General features: G+C 41.3%; 1 protein-coding gene across 1 annotated transcript in view; it reads right to left on the bottom strand.

Moving 5' to 3' along the window:
• Window positions 1–2,845: 2,845 nt before the first annotated feature.
• Window positions 2,846–16,791, bottom strand: part of fhip2a (FHF complex subunit HOOK interacting protein 2) — a 43,084-nt gene continuing 29,138 nt past the window's right edge. Inside the window, exons 12-17 of the mRNA XM_060925315.1 lie at window positions 8,288–8,431; window positions 8,084–8,174; window positions 7,710–7,853; window positions 6,387–6,527; window positions 6,159–6,262; window positions 2,846–5,970 (exon numbers count right to left, since the gene is read on the bottom strand). Of these exons, the coding sequence (XP_060781298.1) occupies window positions 5,859–5,970; window positions 6,159–6,262; window positions 6,387–6,527; window positions 7,710–7,853; window positions 8,084–8,174; window positions 8,288–8,431 (736 nt within the window). The 3' untranslated portion in view covers window positions 2,846–5,858. The remainder of the gene's footprint in view (window positions 5,971–6,158; window positions 6,263–6,386; window positions 6,528–7,709; window positions 7,854–8,083; window positions 8,175–8,287; window positions 8,432–16,791) is intronic.

A 16,791-nucleotide genomic window follows, 5' to 3' on the forward strand; every position in this document is an offset into this window, starting at 1 on the left:
AGCGAAGATGCACATAATTGGGATAAATAGCTCAAGCCCCTGCTATTTGCAGTACGAGACGTCCTGCAAACTTCCATGGGATTTTCACCATTCGAACTGTTATATGGGCATAAGCCTGTGGCATTTTGGATGATGCTGTGGGAAAATTAGGAGGAGCAACCTTCACCTAGTAAAAACGAAATTGAATACGTTTTCGACCTGCACACAAAGCTCTACACTCTCATGCACTTAACCCAGGAGAATTTACGGCAGGCACAAGAACGTCAAGCTGGCTATACAACAGGGGCACGTGCCTTGGGAGACAAAGTACTCATGTTAATGCCCACGTCAAGCTCCAAATTAGTCGCCACGTGGCAAGGACTCTTCGAGGTCACAGACTATGAGATGAGGTGAATGGATAAGGATGGGGGCACTACAAATATACCACCTCAACCTGTTAAAATGTTGAAATGAGGGGGTCCTGGTGGCGTTGGCTTCACCAGTTCCAGAGAAGGCAGAGCTGGAGGTAAAAACATAAATAATGACTCAAACTGCTCCGGTCCCTTGTGGAGACCACCTCTCCCTGGCCCAACTCACAGAGGTTGCCAGGTTGCAAAAGGAATTTTCTGACATGTTCTCGTCCCTTCCTGGCCACCTCATAGAACACCATATTGAAACGCCCCCAGGACTGGTGGCACGCAGCTGCCCTTACCACTTACCTGAACACAAAAAAGGGGTGGTTTGGGATGAACTCAAGACCATGCTCAAAATGGGCATAATCGAGCAGTCACACAGCGACTGGAGCAGCCTGGTGGTCCTGGTTCCCAAGACCAAGTTGATCCGGTTCTGTGTGGACTACAGAAAAGTCAATGTGGTGTCTAAATTTGATGCATCCCCAATGCCTCACATTGATGAGTTGCTTGATCGATTAGGTGCTGCTTGCTTTTATTATTTGACACTGAACTTGACAAAGGGATATTGACTCCTCTATCCCGACAGAAAATGGCCTTTTCCACACAACTTGTCACACTTCCTTTTGGGTTATTTGAGGTGCCAGCTACATTCCAGTGGCTCATGGACAAGGTCCTCTGCCCTCACACCATCTACAAGGCAGCTTACCTCAATGACATTATTTACAGCAACGATTGGCCACGGTACCTCGAACACCTTAGGACCGTCCTAGAGTCGCTGAAGCGTGCAGGTCTCACAGCTAACCCGAAAAAGTGTGCGATTGGGTGGGTGTAAGTATGGTATCTGGGTTTCCACTTGGGTCATGGGCAGCTGCGTTCCCAAATTGACAAGACCGTAGCAATTGCAGCCTGCCTGAGGCCCAAGACCAAAAAGGGGGCGAGACAGTTCCTGGGGCTGGCTGGCTACTATTGCAGGTTCATATGTAATTATTTGGATGTTATCAGCCCACTGACTGATCTCACTTAAAAGGGAGCACCAGATCCAGTCCAGTCGACAAAGCAGTGCTAACAGGCCTGCATGAAGGTAAAAGCTGCACTATGTGGGGGGCCACTTCTACACTAACCTGATTTCTCTCTCCCCTTTATTTTGCAGATGGACGCATCAGACAGAGGGCTGGGGGCCGTTTTGTTCCAGAAGATAGAGGGTGAGGAACATCCCATGCTGTACACCAATCGCAAACTCTCGATGCGTGAAAGTACATACAGCACCATCAAAAAGGAGTGTCTGGCCATCAAGTGGGCAGTCCTCACCCTCCAATACCTGCTGGGGCGCCCTTTCACCCTCTGTTCGGACCACATGCCCCTCCAGTGGCTGCGCTACATAAAGGATGCCAATGTGCGGATCACCCATTGGTATCTCGCCCTCCAGCTGTTCAAATTTGAGGTGGACCACAGGTCAGGGGCGCAGATAGTGGTGGGGGACTTCCTGTCCCGTCAGGGGTGTCAGGGTTGGGTGTCCACTGCAGGCCGGATGGCTCCCAGGCCTGAGTTGGGCAGTGGGGGGTTATGTGGCAATGGGGGCGTGGCCAAGTGTCAGTTTGTAAATGGAAGGTGGGGTCAAGGAAGGTGAGTGGCAGTCAATACACCTGTTGTCGATTAATGTTGTGTGTGTTTTTTAGTGATGGTGGAGGACAGAAAAGGAGGGATCGCTCCCGACCAGAACACGTGTGTGTGAGCAGCAAACGAGTGAGTGAAGCTGAAAAGCAACAAAAGTACAAGAAATAAAGTTGGGTGTGAACATCTTCCACCTGTCGTGCCTCAGTACTCCACCCACATCAGGAGCTTACTACACAGTCCATCCGGCCCTTAAGTTTTTTTTGTCAGACAATGTGATGGTCAGTTTTGTTTTTTTTAAACCATCAGGATGAAATGAGGGCAAACATCTCATTTCTTTAGGCTGACTTACCTACAACTAGTCTCACTTAGCAAGTCAGCTAACAGGGTGCACAACAGCATGGTGGGTGCCCTGTTGACTGTGCATAAGGCACTGTACCCATGGGAGAGGGTTTATGAAAGCACAGTTACATCCTGTATGTAACTAGTGTTTTTTGTTTCCCCATACTGTGCTCCAGATGTTCTACAAATATGGATCTTGTGTAGACATTTGTAATCTTTAAATTGACACTGACTGTGTTTTTCAGAGCTAATAATCTGGGTTGGAAATACCAAAGATAATTTATAGAGATACTCAAGTTATAGATTTATCAGAGAGACAAAGTGATAACTGGACAAAAGACAACTGCAAGAAGTTGACTGGACTCTTTGGAACCATAAAGATAGCTTATGGATCGCTTATTCAGATAAGAGAATAAAAGATTTTTTTTTTAAAATGCATGGAACAATGTGTAGATATAAAAGCACTGCAAAATTATTTTGAAATAATGCAAAATACAGACTTCTTGGAGAAAAAGAATATTTTAATTGGGACGGAAAGTATACAAGAACCCTTTTTTTCTTAAAAGGTACAAAATAGATGAAAGGTGCAACAAGATGTATTTGATGCTGAATCACAATGTTCAGCGTACAGTCTGTTACTGGGGGCTGAAAGAGTGCAACACCCTTCTAATACACAGCCTTGCCTACTTTAATGGACCAAGATTGTGAGCATGCAATGCAATGATCTAAACAACAGCTCATTGCTGCATCATGGCAGTGACTTTTGACCTTTTGTATCAATCCGATGCAATGTCATGAGCTACATTTCGACAAAAGCTGCCACCAAATCTGTCAAACAGAACAGTGACTGGTCTGAGTAAATGAAAACCAGGGAAAACACATCTAGTACTGATAAAATGGAATTTGGTGGCTTTCTAATTAGACTACTCACAAAACATCATCAGTAAAATGAAAATACATTAAGTGTAAGACCCAAACCCCAAAAGGGCATAAATGCCATCCTCTGCTGCACCCAAATAAGGCATGTGTCACATCTAGGCATGTGTTAATAAATAAGTTATGAAATTCCATTATATTTAACATGAAGAAAAATTTCTAGGTCGCATTTCTTGATCCAAACAAGACATTCTTTGCACAGCTCTAATATAAATACATTAAGCCTAGTGTTTTGTATGCTGGTTAATTAGATGTTAAAAGCAGCAAATTATTTGGAACAAAAACAACTTGTCAAAAGCTTTGTTGTAATTGCATCTGAATCAAAGTCAATCATGAGGTGCCTAGCTATCCCCATTGTTTCAAGACTGGAGAATCTCTCTCTCTTTTTTTTTTTTAAATTATCTGCAAATGCCTAGTCACAGCCATATTAATTGGCAGCCAAGAGGTTAAAAAGCATGGCAAAAAAAGATGGAAACAAAGAAAGGATACTATTAGAAAATGTTTGCATGCATTTTACATCATTGTACACATATATACAGGATTAGAGAAAACCTCTCAGGGACATTTATGATATAAAATGTGCAAGTTTAAGAAATAAGGATTTTTACAAGAAACAAGCCACTTATACATGACAGGACCCTTTGGTACTAAACAAAAGAAAATTAAAAAAAAGGCTTATATAAAATAAGTAAAAGTATTAGGTATGTACAACTTAAATAGGACAATGTTGTCTACCATGAATGTGCAATTTAATTAAAAAGATCAACTACAAGTTTGATTAATTGGATCAATTTGCAGAGGAGAAGATATTCTCAAAGGTAAATGGAAATAAATAGGCATGTGCTGGTAATCACATCACAATAACTGCCTAACTTAAAAAAAAAATAAAATAATTTTATATATCAGCATGTTTGCCAGAACTCACACTTGGCATTAAGCATCCACTGTACATTATAATGTCGAATGTATTGTAAATTCCAATGTAACAGCAGGCTTAAGGTCAAGGACTTGACCTTTTATTTCAGGAGCACAAATGTTGGCCAAAAATGCTGTCTGCATACGTAGGCTCAAGGCTGTGGTACAAGAGGAATAAAACATTTCAGGACATGCTGTTTCTGAGTGGTAACCTTCCCATCTATGATTATTTTCCTATAAATAGCACACCCTGTTATGCTGTAATCATTAAAATTGATTAACACATGCCTAGATCCAAGGTTCTGGAAAAACATACTACAAAAAAAAAACAAAAAAAAACAAAAAACCCCTTAAAATCCTGCACAGTTCCCTTAATAACAGGTCTTAACTATGTCAAAAATCCAGCTGTACAGGAAATGGACTATTTCAGCATTGTAAACCTTTTTATGCATTTCACAGGAAAAAAAAAAGTCTACTAGAGAACACTATTGCTGGTGTATATTTCAATGTAGCTGATGGGGGGGGGATATGGCAGATGTTCTGTCATATCATAATACTGAAATCATAAGAGGAGCAAAAAAATTCTTGAACTCTCTCAAATTCAAAATGCAAGTCCTTACACACAATAAATAACCAAGAGTGACGAGAATAACTACACCCTAGCCTAGCATAAAGCACAAGACACACACACAACATAAATTAAACACACATACATAAGGCAATGAAGTTAAACCCTTAAAAATGAAAGGTTTCCAAACACTGTCATGAACGTGACGCACAGTTCTCCGAGGACACTCCAGTGAAATCCGATGTCTGATGTGCAAATGTGCGCAGTCCAATTTGAAAGAGGGATCAGGACTGATAAAATGAAGAGTAGTGCAGCAGGTCAGTTTGCGGATTCTACTTTTTTTTTTTTAAGCACAGTTCGATTTCTAATCCTGAGTTATCAAAAGTATCAACATAATGGTTAAGGTTGCATATGCATTAATGGATACATCGTGCATCATTTGGTATCGTTTCCCCACAAGAAAATAATAAGCACAGTATGTGTTACTGTAACTACAGATTATTACAATTCAATTTTACACACATTTGTTTTTAGATAAAGCTCAGAGCTTTTTTTAGTTAGTATCTCTAATCAAACAGTAAAATTTTTACATGATGTAAATATATATATTTTTTCTAGTTCTTTCAGAACTAAGATCTGTTTTGGACAAGAATAAATAAGTAAGGTGTGTTCCAAATGTGAAGTGAAACACGCTGTGGGTTAAAAAAAAAAAAAATCCTCAAGTTCATGTGCAAAGCCAGAAGGACAATAAAAGGCAAATTTAAAATTAAATGCATAAAATGGCAAAAATGAACAAAGCGGAGGAGATGATTTGGATGAATTAAAAGAGGGACAAAGCACAAGAATATGCATCATGAGTGCTACCACAATCACCTTTCACCTTCACACCTGTGCAAGTTTGACCTGTGGGCATTTTTCCTCCATCCTCATCCTCTCCTGCATGTTCTCAGACAGATGAGTCTAGACCCTCTGGAGCTTTATAGACAGGAACCTGATCTGAAGGATGAATGGGATTCAGTGGGTGCCAGCTGCCCACTCTGTCAAGTTGGAACTGTGCCAATGATGCTTGTGTCCAGGGTACAGCAGGCAGGAGTTCAGGGGGATGAAGACGCAGAAGCGTGGAACTTAACAAATGCGATGGCTGCCAGCTCCTTACAAAACTCCTCCAGGACGATGACCCCCTCCAGCAATGTCACATGATCAATACTAAATGGGGAAAAAACCCCAAAAACTCAGTGTAAGAAACAGCACACATTCAATCATATGTGTGCCAGAAATGCTTGACATGGTGCTGCATGATACAGTGAAAACTAAAATCTGATGTGGATGCCAGAAATGAAACCTTAATCAAATAATCTCAAATTTATATCAGCCTCCCCTGAAATCTGTACTACCTTGATCCCTCTGGTTCCATCCCAAGCAGCCTCTTCCTCACTAGCAGCAGTTTAGGGTTGAAGTCTGGAATACGGTGGATCCTCAACATCAAGTCTCCCACCACCTGATGTCAACAAGAAGTATTAGCTTATCAACTCCCACTAGCACCACTTAGATTTTGTTGCTGTTACATGCAAATGCAAAAACACCACAAATGGAAAAGAAACTCAGAGAAACAACAACAATACCCTCACAATGACGGAAAAGAGGGATCTACAGCCAGGTGACAGATTGATGTAGGGGTCCAACAAATACTCATGTAAGTGAGGATGGGGCAGCAAAGATAGCTTCGATAACACTGATGTGACTTGCAAGTTGACATCATATGGCTAGAAAGGGAGAAGAGACAAAGAGAAGGTCCACAAACAATTAAAACACAAATCAAAACTGTCGCAAACAAAAACAGCATATTGTGAAAGAATTCCTTGGTCAGGAGTCAAAATTAGCGATTACAGTGTGCATCACTAATATGATGATCATGAAAGAATCTACATTCTAATTGTATTGAAACGTTTCCGTTTCAGGTTGAGAGTACGCTGTGTGCATTCTGGCTGCCGCTTCTCACCAGAGCTTTTTATTTTATCTTTTGTTTTTCTTTTTTGTGTAGTTTGATGTTTGTTTTTTGTCCACTGGTTGTGGTACAGCTCCGGACCCACTTTTGGGCATTGGTTCCATCCAGGCCTTGGTTCGCCGTGGGTGATGCCTGTGCTCCTCACTATGGACTGCAGTGAGCTCGCTGCTCTTTTAACACTGGTTGTCCAGCGCTTTGTGCGGCAGTGCTTTTGTACTTGGCACGGTGTTTCGAGCAATGTTGCTCGGTGGCGTTGCAGCGGCTGTGCAGGTGGTTTGGGACAGACCAGCACTCTGTGTGGCAGTGCGTCTGTGCTCGCTTTGTGGATCAATGACGTGGTGTTCCAAGCGATGTTGCCCGGCGGCATCACGGCAGCCGTATGGGACTTATTTTTGTGCGCCTTTTGCTGCTACACGACTGGAATGACATCCTGACCATCTTTTGGTAGACTCCCCCCATATTTGTAAAGCAACCTTGGGTATGAGAAAGGCACTATATAAATTTAACTAGTAGTAGTAGTAGTAGTAGTAGTAGTAATAGTAATAATAAATTATTATAGAAAAAGCATAAAGCATATGTAAACAAAACTGATATCACAGTCTGCCAGGGAATCTTTTGACAGATTTTATTCAAACTGTGACACACATTAAAAACCCTTAAAAGACTGCTGTCTTTAAGAAGGTAAATCAATCTTTTTAAATTCAGAGACTTCAAGCAACACCATCAAAATTCTCCGTTTTGCATTCAGGCCTGTTGTGAAATAATGGACTTCACCATAAGGCACATAAAGCAGTATATGCAAAGACTAAATGGTTTACACCAATTACATATACACAGTAAAATGTTTCTAAAATCAAATAAAAATAAATTATTAAGCATTAACATGTTTTTATAATTCTGAACTCCATGTAAAGAACATAGATAAAGGTTATAACCCTACCTGGTCTAGGATACGTCCCATTCTATCAAACAGCACTTTAAGGAAGTGTCCCTCGAAGAAGGGGATGTCCAGATTACACTTCTCAATAGGCTTAGGGCTGCTGCGCCAGTCCCACCTCTGGCAGATGCCACAGTAGTCTCGGAACTGCATACACACAAACCCTGTTTTGCTTAAAATGTACCTCTTCGTTCTTGTCTGGCTTTGGAAAGGTGCCATGTAAAATTTAATTATCACCATTTCATTAACAGAAGAGTGACTGTGTATTAGAATCAGAGTCGATTCCAGACATACGCAGAAACTCTTTGGTTTAGATGAAGTGTGTGAATAAAGTGAGTAAAATACAACAACCTGAGCAGAGGAGGTTTTACACTCACCTGTCTGTGTGCATCTCTCAGGTAAGTGTCATAGCCAGTGCCTTCAACTTGATAAGACGATTTTGCTTCATCCGGAACCAAGCACAAGAAGCTGAGCAAAAACCACAGACACAACAACAAGACTTTGAAATTGGACTGTATACTATTCAATCTGCCATGTTCATACACAACCATCTCATAACAGTTTCACTTTCACTGTCAGACCTGTTAACAATTTTGTGGACCTCTGTTTTCCCATCAGGCTTTGTGTGTTCTGTGCTAGGTGGAGGTGAGCAGCTCAGCCAATCAGGGCTGGACAGCCTGGTATCTGGAGACAGGTCAGAGAACAGCGGGTCCTCTTCCAAATCACTACACAGAGGCACAGAAAAGCAACATTCATAGAAACACGTCAATTAACAATAAAAGTAGACTGTGCAAGTGTTTCATAATTAAGAACGCCTACAGGTCAGCAAAACAGGTTATGTACCGAAAATTTGGGGTAATGTGGACATTCTGATGAGTGCAAATGTTTTGATGACTTCACTTCAAAGGAATGAAACCAATAAGCTTTTCCAACAATATATTAAACTCAAAGCAAAAAAGCAAAATGGTTTTTCTGAATAACTGGATTGTTTTTGAATGACTAAATTTTTCAGTATATAATGATTTTATTCCACGTAACTAAAAACAATTTCAGGGATTTGCAAAGGTCTCACTTTTACATTACATTTGTTCACACTCTTTGCCCATTTCATTGTAAAGTCATGATAAAATTGACAGATGTGTATATTTTCTGGGGCGCTAGAGCGAGCACGACAGACTAGACGTGCCTAGGTGAGGCTCCGCTCCAATAAATCGAGTGTATCATAAAAACACCATCTTTTGACCAAAGACAGTACAGTAAGCTTGTAAAATTCGTACGGGACGTTCTTAAAGATGCCACCAAAGAAGCAAACAGCGAAGAAAACCGAAGAAGAAGCTTCAGAATCTTATGAGAGTGACCTGCTAACTGAGCTAACAGCTAGTCCCTCACAAGAAAGTGCACCTATTCTCTCTGCTATAAATGAAATGTGTAAGCAAATGGTTGAGAGATTTAACTCCCTGCAAGAGTCTCTGCAAGCCAGTCAAACTACATTGGCAGAACATGCGTCCTGTCTCTCTGCAGTGGAGATAATGGCCAGTGACCACGATCGCAGGCTAGCCGTGCTCGAGCTACAGGCTAAACACCTGGGGGATGCTAACAAGACTTTACAAGACAAAGTTGTGGACCTTGAGGCACGCTCCAGGTGCCAAAACAAAGATAATAGGCCTGCCTGAAAATGCTGAGTCTGGTCACCCAGTTGAGTTTGTGGCAAGCTTTATTGAAAATCTGTTTGGGAAAGAACATTTTCCAAAGCACATTTAAGTTGACCGTGCACACAGGCTGGGTGGACAACTTGCTAACGGCGCTAATCAAGTCCGACCCCGTGTGCTGACAGCCAAGATACACAGCTACCGCGTCAAGGAGCTCATCATGAGGCTTGCAGCACAACAATCCCCTCTGATGTACCAAGGTCAGCGCATCCATATCTTTCCGGATTTCCCGGCTGAGATTATGAAACAGCGTCAACTCTTTGAAGACACCAGGAAAAGATTCAAGTCTACTGGTCTTTGCACGGGATTCATTTACCCTGCTCGCCTGAGAGTTACCCACGGCAACGTTACCTCAACATTCAACACCCCAGAGGAGGCGGAGGTGTTCGCAGATAATCTTGCCACGTAAAGATGTCCCAGGAGTGACTGTGAGGGTTGGTCACCATGAGCAAACTTTGAGGTATCTAATGCGTATAATATCAGATGTTCGCAGACAATCTCGCCACATAAAGATGTCCCAGGAGAGACTGTGATGGTTGGTCACCATGATATTCCTTTTCTGACTGTTCATTTCACAATGATTGCCTTACACATCTACTTCAATTGTTTCAGTGTGAGTGTTTCACTTATATGAGCTTCATATCGGAGGGGAAGCAAGATGTTAGGTTGCTTTTAGCGTTTTCACAGTTTAGTGCCAGGCTAAGCCCAGTTGGAGTTCCCCCTTCAACAGTATGTTTAACCAGGGTTTTTTCCTACTTTGTTTGGGAAAGTGGGATTGGGGGGAGGGTGGGGTTTTGTACATGTTCGGTACACCTGTATGTTTTTGTTTTCGTGTTTTTGTCTGAGGCTTTCTGTGTATCCACTATTCGAGTAATAACTGTCACAGTATGTCATGTTACCAGTAAATAGTAGTTGAAGTAAGGGGGTTACTATGGTTAGCTGGAATGTAAAGGGATTAGGACATCCTATTAAACGAGCGAAGGTTTTCACTCATTTAAGATCTTTATCTTCCGACTTAATGTTTTTTTTTTACAGGAAACTCATATTAGACCGTCTGAGCAGTCTCATTTAAGGTGCAACTGGGCAGGACATATTTTTCAATTTACATTTTCTAGCAAGGCACGAGGGGTCGCCATTATAATCAAAAAGAATATACCTTTTCAACATGTAAAAACTATCAGTGATGATGGTGGCAGATTTCTAATTGTAACTGGACAACTTTACTCTATGCATGTCACTCTGGTTAATATCTATGGTCCAAATGTTGACGATGCAGGCTTCTTCCATAAAATATTTGATAAACTGCCAGATCTCTCAAATACTAAATTTGATTATTGCTGGAGACTTTAATGCGATTTTAGACTGGCATCTGGACAGATCTTCAAAAAAAACCAATCAAGTCCTTCGAATGCATCAGTCACTTTAAACAACCTAATCTCCTCATCCAACATTGTAGACATTTGGCGATTGCAACACCCAACAGATAGAGAGTATTCCTTTTTTTCCAATTTGCATAACTCATATTCACGAATTAATTTTTTTCTATTAGATTCTAAGCTCCTATCAAATGTGCTGGACACCAAATGCCATAACATTGTCATCTCAGATCATGCTCCAGTTAGTGTTAACTTAGACTTTAACCAACAAAAAGGACTTGGAGGCTCCGTCCTTAATTAATGATGCAGATTTCTGTAAATACTTGTCAGGTAAAATTGACGAATTCCTAGAAACAAACGACACCTCCGATACTTCAGACTCAAACTTGTGGGAAACGTTTAAAAGTAGTCATGAGGGGTCATACTATTTCTTACGAGGCATCATTAAAAAAAAAAATCAAGAAACTCAAGATTGGTTGAAATAGATAGCAAGTTCTCAACTGGAGACACAATATAAACAAAGTAACAATAATCAAATACTGCAGGAAATTATTAAATATGAGTACAATACAGTCTTAACAAAACAAGTCAGTGATCAACTGTCCCGTCTGCAGACAAGTTATTTTGAACTTGGAGACAAACCACACACGCTGCTAGCCTGTCAACTGTAGGTACAACAGCCCGTCTCTCTTTTAAAAAAAAAAAAAAAACTACAGATCCCACCAACCAACTTCCGAGTTGACCTACGTCACACCTGGGCGGGATCACTTACGTCACTTCCTCCATGAGCACACAAGTGACTCAACCACAGTCCGTCTAAGAACTACAAATCCCATCAACCAACTTCGGCGTTGACCTACGTAACGCCTGGGCGGGATCACCTACGTCACGTCCTTCATGACGTCACTTCCTCCCTGAAGGCATAAGTAACGGAACAACGCTTCCGTCTCTCTCTCTCTCTCGTGTCTTGGATGTCAAGCCATCTGGACACAGAGATACCCCGCACCAGAAAACCCAAGATAAAGACGTCTTTTCTTTTCTTGCAAGAATCAGGAGTTTCGCGCTTTTCTTTTACTTACCTTTGGCCACGGTAAAAATCCAGAATCACGCGATTTTAAACTCAGATAGACAAACAAAACCGGTTGTAACTCTATCAGTAACGTTACGAACTGCAGCCCAGAACAGTTCATTTAAAGTTTAGAAGCGACCGGATCCTTCTAACAAAGTGCTGTGCACATTGTTTTAATCAGAGACTTTTTCATCACGAGCGACCACGCATCGGACCAAGAAATTCTCTGTGCTTCACGGAGGCCTTCACAACGGTGAAACTCCAAAAGTCTCGGAACATCTCATAATCCTCCGATAGAGGCAAGATACTGAAGTAAGAGACTGGCATTTTGGGCAAAAAGACTAGTCTTAGGAATTAGTTTATTTACGTAGTGTGAATTTAAACTCAGGAACTGTTTAAGTGTGCACACTGATTTTGTGTTTCTATCATTGTTCTATTTTTGATCTCTCAGTTGTTTTAATAGATAGGTTTTGCATGCCCCCTTTTTCTTTCTAACACTTTAATTTCATTATTTACACATATTTTGACCTCATCAAGATTTCAGTGAATTTGGTAATGTCATAAAGCTAGTGGGTTAGCTGCTACGGCTAATTCTTCTGTCTCATTAGCATCCAGAGCTAACTGTATTGTCTTCAAGGGACTGTAAGGCCTCACCACGTGGTCAAACACACCTTAGCCAAACACACGGCTAATTCCTTTGTCTCGTTAGCAAGCTAGGCTAACCTTTTGCTTAGGCCACAGGTCTCACAAACACACCTTAGCTAGCATTCCCTTGTCTTAGTTAGCTGCCAAAGCTAATTTTTCTTGTTTTACTTAGAAACACGTGGTCACAAGGCCTACACCACGTGGACACACACACGGAGTTAGCTACCAGAGCTAATTCTTTTGTTTCCCCTTAGAAACACGTGGTCACGACCACACACACTCTATATAATGATTCCAACTGCTATTATCCATTTTTATCTTTGTTATAATAAATTCATTTATTATTGAAACTGTGTTTATTTGTGTTCCGATATTTTTGAAGTCGCCCAACCTCAAAGAATTCCAAGGTGCATATGAGTTGTGTAATACGGTAAGTGATCATAATCATTTGGAATATACCATAAATTAGCTGTTTGGTAATTTATTATTAAGCACCAAAATTAATGGTATTAATTAATGAGACTGATTCAATGAGACTGATTTAATGAGATTGATCACTTAATTACCAATTGCACCTACATAACTTAGCGGGCAGCAAAATAGTAGGGCTATACTTAGAATTAGATCTGGTGCTGGAGATATACTCACCCACCCAAAACCAATAAATAAGCATTTTGTGGCATTTTATCAAGATTTATACAAGTCAAAAGCAAGGGGTGATGTGGATTCTTGGCTTAAAGTGCTGATGACACGTTTTTGACATCTTTGGCGATGTTTTATAATATAAAAAGTAATTCCCAATGATCCATATATTAATTCACGAAGGCGCCTATTTTACAAGTTATGATAATAAACGCGGCTATTTGGGCAAATTTGACGGGGCTGCAGCACCCAGGAGACGAAAGAGGAGGAGGAGCTATATGACGTCAGCGAAAGAACCTTCCTCCTAACTTACCAGTTTGTTGTTGATGCGAGAGGTGTTCAGTTTGTCATTATTAGTATTATATATATATATCAATCAGTTATTATGCCTTCGCGTTGTGTTGCCGGCTTTTGCTCCAAAACCTACAAGGATGGGGTAAGTTTATTCAAGTTTCCCAGAGATCCCGAGCTGTATGCGAAGTGGGTGAAGCAAGTCAGGCGCACTCGTGACAAGTGGGAGCCCTCACCAACATCCGTCCTGTGCTCTGAACACTTCGATTTGGATTGTTTTGACACCCTTCCCAGCTTAAAAGAATCTCTTGGGTGTTCAGTTCAGCACAAACGTGTGTTACTACCATCAGCAGTGCCTGCCTACACAGTGTTGCCAGATTGGGAGGTTTCCCGCCCAGTTGAGTGGTTTCAAGTGCATTTTGGTGGGTTTTAAACATATTTTGGGCTGGAAAACGTCAACAGTATCTGTTGCCAGATACTGCTGAAGCTTTCCAGCCCAAAATATGTTCAAAACCCACCAAAATGCACTTGAAACCGCTCAACTGGGCGGGATTCCTCCCAATCTGGCAACACTGCCAGTATTCCGGAGGGGGTCTACTAGTAGCTATGCCGGATCCAAAGACAGTCCTCCTGTCAGAACATGTGTTGTTAAACGACATAAGATAAAGGTACGTAGAGGTATAGATTCTACATGATAATCATAAATGTAATCAAAGTTGGCGTGATATCAGTCATGTATTTGCTTGTGAAAGCTTGCGGCTTTCATGTAACTGCCGCCTAGCAACGAGAGGCAAAGGGTAAAGAGGGTAGGCTATCATAGATTCTATTCGGAAGAGATCAACACAATTCTAGACTCCCAGAAGAGGAAGAGCTAGCACTAGAGAGTTCACTGACGTTTTCATACGCCATTTCCATTGAGTAGAACCAGAGTAGAACAGCCAGTGAACCGCAGCGTGTTCTCCCGCTGACGTCACAACATGGCCGAGAGCCATGGACCCAGTCTTCTTGCGCTGTGCAATTAAAAGTTGGATATTCGCGTAACAACAGCTTCTTTTCACGTAATTATAACAGAAATCTAACATGTTTGCCATGTTGTATAGTTTATTTAAGAAATTGCATAGAGTCATGTTCGTGTCATCAGCCCTTTAAAAATGTTCCCCTTCCTAAACTAGGTGATGCCTCATGGGAGGCTTTGAATACAACAGTAACTATAAACAAAGTGACAGATTCTATCCAATCTTTAACTAATGGAAAGGCCCCTGGGCCAGACGGTTTTGGACCAGAGTTCTATAAAAAAAACTTTCTCGGCAGATATCTCCACTTCTGCTCAGGATGCTGTCCCACTCCACTGAGACAGGAAAACTACCACCAACATTATATAATGCGGACATTGCTCTCATACTTAAACCGGATAGAGATGACATAAACCCGGCTTCTTACCATCCAATTTCTATGCTCAATATGGATTTTAAGATTTTTACTAAAACATTAGCCAACAGGGGCAGCACGGTGGTGTAGTGGTTAGCGCTGTCGCCTCACAGCAAGAAGGTCCGGGTTCGAGCCCCATGGCCGGCGAGGGCCTTTCTGTGCGGAGTTTGCATGTTCTCCCCGTGTCCGCGTGGGTTTCCTCCGGGTGCTCCGGTTTCCCCCACAGTCCAAAGACATGCAGGTTAGGTTAACTGGTGACTCTAAATTGACCGTAGGTGTGAATGTGAGTGTGAATGGCTGTCTGTGTCTATGTGTCAGCCCTATGATGACCTGGCAACTTGTCCAGGGTGTACCCTGCCTTTCGCCCGTAGTCAGCTGGGACAGGCTCCAGCTTGCCTGCGACCCTGTAGAACAGGACAAAGCGGCTAGAGATAATGAGATGAGATGAGATATTAGCCAACAGACTAAACCAGTATATTGAATCCCTTATTCACAGAGACCAGACAGGGTTTATTCCAAACAGATTTCTTTTTTTTTTTTTTAAATACAAGATGACTAATAAATATCATGTATTACAAATTTGCTAAAAGGTTCAAAACAGGCCATTTTATGTTTAGACGCCGAAAAGGCATTTGACCAGGTGAAGTGGGGGTACCTGTTTGGAGTGATGGAATCATTTGGTCTGGGAGGCACTTTTGTCTCCTGGATATGGATGGCCTACCTTAATCCAACTGCTTCTATTGTCACGAATCAAAACAGATCACATCCCTTTCCGCTCGAGAGGGGCACCTGTCAGGGGTATCCCCTCTCACCATTACTTTTTGCGCTAGCCATTGAGCCACTGACAATTAGTATAAGGGAAAATAAGCTCATTAAACCTATCATTATTGATGGTATTAGTCACAAAATATCACTCCACGCAGATGACATTGCTATTTTTTTTTGACAGACCCTGAACAATCTGTCCAGTATTTGCTCGATCTGATAAATGAGTTTGGTATGGTTTCAGGATACACCATAAACTGGCAAAAAAGCAACCTTCTGTCACTCATAACTGATTTAGACCCCTCATTCGTGACCTCAACTCAGTTGAACATTGCAAAAATGTGTTAAATACCTAGGTGTTAAACTCACTAAAAAAACAGTTACTTTTTAAATATAACTTCATGGAGAGATTAGACGCCCTGAAAAAGAATATTGAAAAATGGAGAACATTGCCTCTGTCATTGATGGGCCGCATAAATACAATTAAAATGGTCTCTTTGCCAAGATTCCTTTCTTTGTTTCAAAATATCCCAATTTCTATCCCAATGTCCTTTTTCAAAATGATTGACTCTGTGATTTTACCATTTATCTGGGGATATAAGGCACGCAGAATTTCTAAACAACATCTTCAAAAGCCAAAGGAATTTGGAGGCCTAGGCCTACCATGTTTCCTATATTATTACTAGGCCGCTAATAGCAGAGCGATGGTATATTGGCAACTGGCTAATAATCTTGATCCACAGACTGAGATACCATCCTGGTTAGCAATAGAACAAAGTCTACCCCCAAAAACCTCCCTCAGGGCAATTCTCTTTTCATCACCAAGGCTAAGAGCCTCTTGTAAGGGAGAGCATTACACGATATCTAATGCTCAAAAAATCTGGATGCAGATCAGAAAATTCTGTGATCTCCCAAAGACATCAGTGCACGCCCCTATATGGCATAACCATGCCTTTCTTCCTTCAAACACAGATGCAGTTTTTAAGGAATGGAGTAGGAAAGGAATAGGGTCTATAAAAGATCTCCATGTTAATAAACACTTATGTTCATTTAATTATTACAAAAAAAAACCCTGCCAAAATCAAACTTCTTTAGGTATTTACAGTTACGTCATTACACAAGACAAAATATTTCATCATCTGACTCCCTGCCAGAAGAAA

This window comes from Neoarius graeffei, chromosome 7 (assembly GCF_027579695.1).
Source record: "Neoarius graeffei isolate fNeoGra1 chromosome 7, fNeoGra1.pri, whole genome shotgun sequence".
Lineage (NCBI taxonomy): Eukaryota > Metazoa > Chordata > Actinopteri > Siluriformes > Ariidae > Neoarius > Neoarius graeffei.